The sequence below is a fragment of the Anopheles coustani genome, chromosome 3, assembly GCF_943734705.1.
Source record: "Anopheles coustani chromosome 3, idAnoCousDA_361_x.2, whole genome shotgun sequence".
NCBI classification, from domain to species: domain Eukaryota; kingdom Metazoa; phylum Arthropoda; class Insecta; order Diptera; family Culicidae; genus Anopheles; species Anopheles coustani.
The window spans coordinates 17,712,544-17,719,314 of record NC_071288.1 but is presented as its reverse complement, the minus strand read 5'-3'; the positions used below and the strand labels follow the sequence as shown (position 1 = coordinate 17,719,314).

At 48.2% G+C, this 6,771-nt stretch overlaps 1 protein-coding gene across 1 annotated transcript; it reads left to right on the top strand.

Moving 5' to 3' along the window:
* The first annotated feature begins 1,435 nt into the window (after window positions 1-1,435).
* Window positions 1,436-6,133, top strand: LOC131272705 (polycomb protein Scm). Its single transcript, XM_058274537.1, has 4 exons — window positions 1,436-1,742; window positions 1,822-4,333; window positions 4,880-5,502; window positions 5,588-6,133. The coding sequence occupies exons 2-4, from the start codon at window positions 2,077-2,079 to the stop codon at window positions 5,726-5,728; spliced, it is 3,021 nt and encodes a 1,006-aa protein (XP_058130520.1). The 5' UTR covers window positions 1,436-1,742; window positions 1,822-2,076; the 3' UTR covers window positions 5,729-6,133.
* Window positions 6,134-6,771: the final 638 nt, after the last annotated feature.

Genomic DNA, 6,771 nt, shown 5'->3' with positions numbered 1-6,771 from the left:
AAGGGCATGGAATTTTGGCAAAAATGTGGTGCTAATTCAAAAACAGTCAAAATGCACTATTTTGTTTTTTAAGTTAACGATCACTGTCTCTATTTCTCTTGCACACATCGCACATGGCACAGGTGGCTTCACGTTGGCGCGACCTTCTCGATTTTTGAAAATCGCACCGATCACTTGTGGCCGACCGGAGGCTCTAGTACGCACCAGGTTCAACAAGTGTTATTTCCACGACGTCCTTCCAGCAAATCGTAGACTTCACACCGTGGATACCCTTTTTATAAACGTTTGGTCTCGCTGGCGGAAGCAGCCAGTGTTCGCCGCACTCGGCAACGGCCGACGACGGGGAAACCGACAGCGACTACGACGGCAACGACGACGACGATGCCGCGACGGCGCGTGTTCTGCACTCGGTCGGAGGAATTTCCGCTTTCCCAGTAGTGTGGGGCTGGTTCGACGCGTGGAAAACCGACCAAACGCCATCTGGCGGGAAGCTTTCGCCAAATAGCTTTCCATGTTTATAGCACACGTTGTTTCCGCTTCATAATTATCCATTCGCCATTGTCCAAGCATCATAGCCAGTTTCAAAACCATTAAAAATGTACTAAAACATTAAAATTTGATTTTTTACAAATTGTAATTGAGCGCAATTTTTATCCAGAAAGATATATGATAGGGACAATAGAGAATATATTTAGGAATTACATATGTAAGTCTCAAACTTCGCAAAATGTTAATGGTTGAAATAAATTGAGTCATTTTTTTGGTGTGAAATTATTTCGCATAGCAGGAACAAGGACTTGATGGTTTATACTTCATTTAATCGTGTGCGGAATGACGATTACAAAAAGGCCTTTTCAACGGTTAAAAATGTCCTAATTGTCCGATTCGAAACACAAAAGGAACGAGGAATGAGTTTGATTTTTAGCAGAAATTCTGACATGAACTACCGCTGGCAATGAATGTCATATACATAAATTGAATGTATTTAGCTAGATTTCTGGTAGAAGCATCGAAGTCGTATAAATTACTACAAATAATTTTAAGTTCTTGCATGGCCCGCTAGGTGCAACTTTATAATTTCGCGAACGAAAAGAACCCACACTGGGTGCGGTACGGGACGCTCAACACACCATCGAATAGTGATGGGAAATGCAGCTCCCAAACAGGCGAATCTTTGCAGCAAAGGAGCGAACCCTTTAATTCGCTATGAGTTCTAGGTAATTTTATAGAATTCAATAGATAAGCGTTGAAAGGAAGTATCATTCGCTTCCAAAATGAAAGAAGGTCACAAATAAAATCAATCCCACAACACGTATCATTAAACTCAAATCGTGCTGAAAATAGGATCGGGATACATAGCTCCCTGTGAGGGTCGGATTTAAGTCATCACTCCAGCTCCGACCTCACATCTCTACGCTGATGTTAATGGCGAAAATTGATCGGATACGCAGTGTCGCAGAACGAGGAAAATAGTGCAAACATTATCGAAACGCAAACTGGAACATGGCTGATAAGGATTATTAACGTTCGAAGCCATGGAACAGGCGACGAAGAAAGTGTACAGTCCGAGCACCGACTGATAGCAGCGCTTTAGCAAGGGATATAATCACACAAAGTTCGACTCTTGAAGGGGTGGCGGGAGCGGCGTCATTCTGTGACTGTGGCAAATGGTGATTCGTCGCTGGCGGAAGGCGTCAAACGAACGAATCATCGAGGAAAACTTCGGCATTCCATAGAAACAAGTAATAAGGCTTGCGAAACGAAGGGGCACCGCAAGGATAAAATTTCGTTGACTGGAAGAATAAACTTTCTTGTTTTTAGGTCAGGGGGCCAACACCAAGTGGCCTGCCAAGTGGAACAGCGACGTGTGCATTCCTGTGTGGCCAATGCGGTTCATCCGAGAGGATTAAGTGTTTGTGATTGTTGACTTCCCGCTGCCCCACAGGCGTAGAGAAAGGAAGAACCGTGTTGCCGTGACCCAACGGGTGGCCTACCTAGAGGAATATCCTTCGGGAAAGTGAATCACAGTGAAAGGGTTCTTTATTTTGCCACCAATCGAATCGATACGGCAGCGCCATGTCCGCTGCTGTTAAAAGCGAAAGCCCCGCCACGGAGAAAACCACAAACAGCACCAGCAGCAAAGAGACCGCTTCCTCGGGTACCGCCGAGGCCGACAAAAAGGTATCGTTTAGCAACATATCCCCAAAGTCGGAGTTCCCCGATCGGAACAGTGGAAGCAACAGTAGCCCCACATCGTCATCGACAACAGCGAACAGTAGACCTTCGAAACGGCTGTCCGGTGGAAACAATGCCAGCAATCCCGCGACCAGTGCTGGGGGCGGAAGTCACGGTTCGTCAACCGATCGAGGATCCTCCGGGAACAACGGTGTGCCCGTGGGGATACCGTGTGCCTGGTGCCTGGAGGTGAAACATCCGCTCAAGTATGTCCTACCGACGCAGAACGGCAAAAAGGAGTTTTGCTCCGAAACGTGCATCTCTGATTACCGGAAGGCGTACATCAAGGGCGCCTGTATACAGTGCGATAACGTTATCCGAGCGAACGGACCGAAACCGAAGTTCTGCTCTACGTTCTGCCTAAAGAAACACCAGAAGAAGGGAACCGCAGGCCTAACCCATCCGTTGGCGGGCGAGGGTTCCTACCGGGCCGCAAACGGCACCAACAGCCATAACAATAACAACAGCAGCAGTCATAATAATAATAATAACAACAACGGAAGCTCCAACGGGAGCAGTGGGCGGAAGAGTAACGGTGGCGGAAACACTTCCCCGGGGCGTGTTAGTGGCAGTGCATCCGATGGCACCCCGTCGGGAACGCGCGTTAGTCCCGTCACGACCACCCAGGCCGGGGCGTTTCAGTACGAAAGCTTCCACGTGTTCGATTGGACGGAGTACCTGCGTGAAACGGGTAGCGTTCCGGCGCCGGCGGAATGTTTTAAGCAAGCGATCGCGCCGCCGAAGAACGAGTTCAAAATTAGTATGAAGCTGGAGGCGCTCGATCCGCGCAATATCACCTCGACCTGCATCGCCACTGTGGTGGGAGTGCTCGGTTCCCGGTTACGGCTCCGGTTGGACGGTGGAGACAACAAGAACGATTTCTGGCGGTTGGTGGACTCGAACGAAATCCACCCGATCGGGCACTGCGAGGATTCGGGCGAGATGCTAAAGCCACCGCTTGGGTTCCGCCTGAACGCGAGCAGCTGGCCAACGTTCCTGTCGAAAACGTTGAATGGTGCGGTAATGGCTCCGAGCTACATCTTCGTACCGGAACCGCCGACACCGAAGTGCAATCTTTTCCAGGTCGGCCAGAAGCTGGAAGCGGTCGACAAGAAGAACCCGCAGCTAATCTGCTGCGCCACCGTGAACGAGGTGAAGGATGACCTGATTCACGTCACTTTCGATGGATGGCGCGGTGCGTTCGACTACTGGTGTCGGTACGATTCGCGCGACATTTTCCCCGTCGGCTGGTGCGCCAAGAGTTGCCATCCGATGCAACCACCCGGGCAGAAAAACAAACTCGACGGTAGCGGGCACCGGTCCAAGCAGAGCCGGACATCGTTCGCGATGGTCTCGGAAGCCCCGGACACGATGCAACCGGCCGTACTGGTGACGGCACACTTTCACAGCGGATGTCGCGGTGGTCCGCTCATCAACAGCTCCAAGCTGCCCTCGATGATGACCGCCCCGAACCATCAGACGCTGGCAAAGCTGTGCCTGCAGGAAGTGTTGGCCGCATCGCGCGACCATTCACAACTGTCCCCGCTACTATTCGGCCTCGAGGGCGATGTGCACATCGTAACGGCTGCGGGGAAAAATTTCACCGTCAAAATCCCTTCCTACATCAAGCAGAAGGGAAACGCGGGGGTTTCCGAGTTCCTGGACACTCTGTGCGTCACCTGTCAGGCCTGCCCGCGGCTGATCACCCTCGAACCCGGTCCGGAACAGTGCGAAGAGTGTTTGATACTATCGCCGCCGCTCAAGCGACAAATTAAAACGGAACCACGCGCAACCGCCGCCGCGAGTCCCCCGCCGACGACCGCCTCGTCGCCGAAAGCGTCCGCCACGGGACGATCCACCTCGGATGAGTCGACAAAGAAAGAAAGAGACCCGTACCGGAGTCCATCGCCGAAGCGGAAAGCAAGCGGCGGTGGCGATCAGAAGGTATCCATTGGATCCGACGACTCCAGCACGACCGCATCTAGTACGAAGGCACGGGAACGAGATGAGCCAAGCTCATCGTCGACGGCACATTCAAAGTCCAACTCTAAGGATCGGGGGCAGAGTGATGGCAAAAGCAGCAGGACAGAGGCTTCCGGTGAGTATTATTTCTCGGGGCTAAATTGTACATTTTTATTTAAGGTTGGTAAAAGTTAAAATTTTATATGACATTTAAGTTTTGTTGATTATTAAATGGAGAGAAAGCCTTGAAAAGAAATCAAATAACTATTTTTCGGGTGAAGAGAGACATTTCTGGATGCTTTTTCTTCATGCACAACAAATAACAATTCTAAACTCTATAATGTAATCATACATAACAATTGCACAATACTATAATGCATCAAAACAATTACTTGTCACAAGAATTGAAATTGATTGTTATTACACGGATTGCTTTGCAAAGCAAACAAAAGCAAAAGTTGTAGAGCAACGCATTAATTATGCACGGTTAAGAAGTGAAAGTTTCACTAATGAAACATTTCACGTTACCTTGGTAATTTAAGTGATAAAAAGTGGGCTTTAAAACTCTTTAGTTTAAAAGACGAATGACCAAGGCGGTCAAAGTACCTGAAATAAAAAAAAAACTCTAGTTTAGATATTAACAAGACGGTTCTAACTCGGGTTTCTATATCCTTCTTTGCAGCAACTAATAAATCTTCATCATCGGGCTCGCAAACAAGTAATAGTCACGGCAAGCCGTCATCACTTTCGGGAGCTGCAGCAGCAACCAAAACGACAAGCCAAGGAACGTCAACGTCCACCGGCATCGTCAAAGTGGAAGCGCAAAGTGGAAACGTGGCGGACGTTGGGGCTGCCCAGGCAACGGCAGCCGTTGCCGCAACGTCCTCGATAGCCGTCCCAGCGGCCGCGGCTGCAGCCGTCCCGTACCATCCGGCACCGGTAGTTCCTCTGATGGGCACCAGCACTAGCTCGCAGCTGCCCCCAGGTGCATGCACTCTCGGACCGGCCATGGCGATGACGTCCGTTCCGGGCTCACTGCTGCCGGTGGTCGCATCTACATCGTCACCGTACCAAGCGGTGGCCACGGCACCCGGTGCACCCACCTGCGCAAGCACCGGCGCTGGCTATCATCATCTGACCGGGGCACCATCTGTGCCGTCCGCAGCGGTTGCCTTCGTGCCGCAAACCATCGTCCCGCAGATGCCCCGCGGCCAGACGACCGACTGGACGATCGAGGATGTGATACAGTTCATCGCCGTGCAAGATCCTGCCCTTGCCATCCATGCCGATCTCTTTCGGAAGCATGTAAGTCGCGCAACTCTCTCGAAAAACTCGTTCACCCTTTTCTGTACTGATTCTCCGTTTTTTTTTCTTGGTTACTCCCTTTCAGGAAATCGACGGCAAAGCACTGCTTCTGCTTAACAGTGACATGATGATGAAGTACATGGGGCTTAAGCTGGGACCGGCGCTTAAAATCTGCAATCTGGTCAGCCGCGTCAAAGGCCGACGACATAATTTATCTTCCCTGTAAGCATTTGGTTGGTTGGTTGGTTGAGAGCGGTCGTTGGTAATGAACGTTGGGGGGCCGTAAATTGGGATTGTTTTCCAATTTATAAATTGTAATTTATAATTTTAGCAATCCAGTACATGCTTTCACAAGTTTACGGATTTATCTTTCTCACCACCCTTCACTTTACATACAGCACAAGGCGTGAGTTTGAATTTTTCTCTCTTCACAAACACAAACACTACCGAAATGAGTAGCTATATTTCTTTTGTATCGAAGAATAATAGGAACGAAGATGGAAATGAAAAGGTCCTTTTCTCTCTATCAAAGAATAGTGCCAGTTTGATTTTCAACGGCATGATTTTCTTCGCATAATCTGTGTTTGCGAAGTGTACAAACATAAATAAAATATTTATGATTGCCTGCATTTGATAATTGCCTCTAATAATGGGATGTATATTTGATGGTCTGAAAGTTAATTTTGGTCATTCACGAAAACAAAATTTTCAGACCTAAATCCCCCTTGTTTGATGATCGAATTGTGGCCATATTCTACAAAAGAGAGGATTTTTCTACGGCACATGCCAAGAAGATAAAGATAATGAAGATGATGATAGTGTATTATACTTTAGTGTTTTATTAATTAGTTTTTTTCCTTCCATTGTCGAATGTGAGGATGTTATCGTTCTACAATAGAAAGTTGGTAGTTTGTAGCGTATCGGAATGTGTGATGGTTGTATTTTAGCGTTCCGTTCTGGAATTTGCAAAACGGTGCCCGAGGCGAAAGTCAGTATGTTTTGTGCGTTCTGTTATAGTTTACCAGTGCTTTTAGTGGGTAAGTTATATACCGCCAATGCATCGAGACACATATTGAATTGTAAAAATGTTTACGTCCAAAGTTTGGTTATTCGTTTTGCCGGGAATCTGCAACAAAACGGCGTACCCTGATAGCAAGTTTTCGTTTCTTTTTTGACGATTAAATTGACTTCTTTGTCACAAATATCACATGGTATAAGCATAAGAGCAGTTACAATAGTAATCTCACCATACCAACACGCAAACTATTC

Excerpts from the sequence above, each read along its gene's own strand:
- LOC131272705 (XM_058274537.1), top strand. The coding sequence starts at position 2,077 with ATGTCCGCTGCTGTTAAAAGCGAAAGCCCCGCCACGGAGAAAACCACA. Across the intron at positions 4,334-4,879 it reads CAGCAGGACAGAGGCTTCCG|CAACTAATAAATCTTCATCA; the intron begins GTGAGTATTATT and ends CCTTCTTTGCAG. Across the intron at positions 5,503-5,587 it reads CCGATCTCTTTCGGAAGCAT|GAAATCGACGGCAAAGCACT; the intron begins GTAAGTCGCGCA and ends ACTCCCTTTCAG.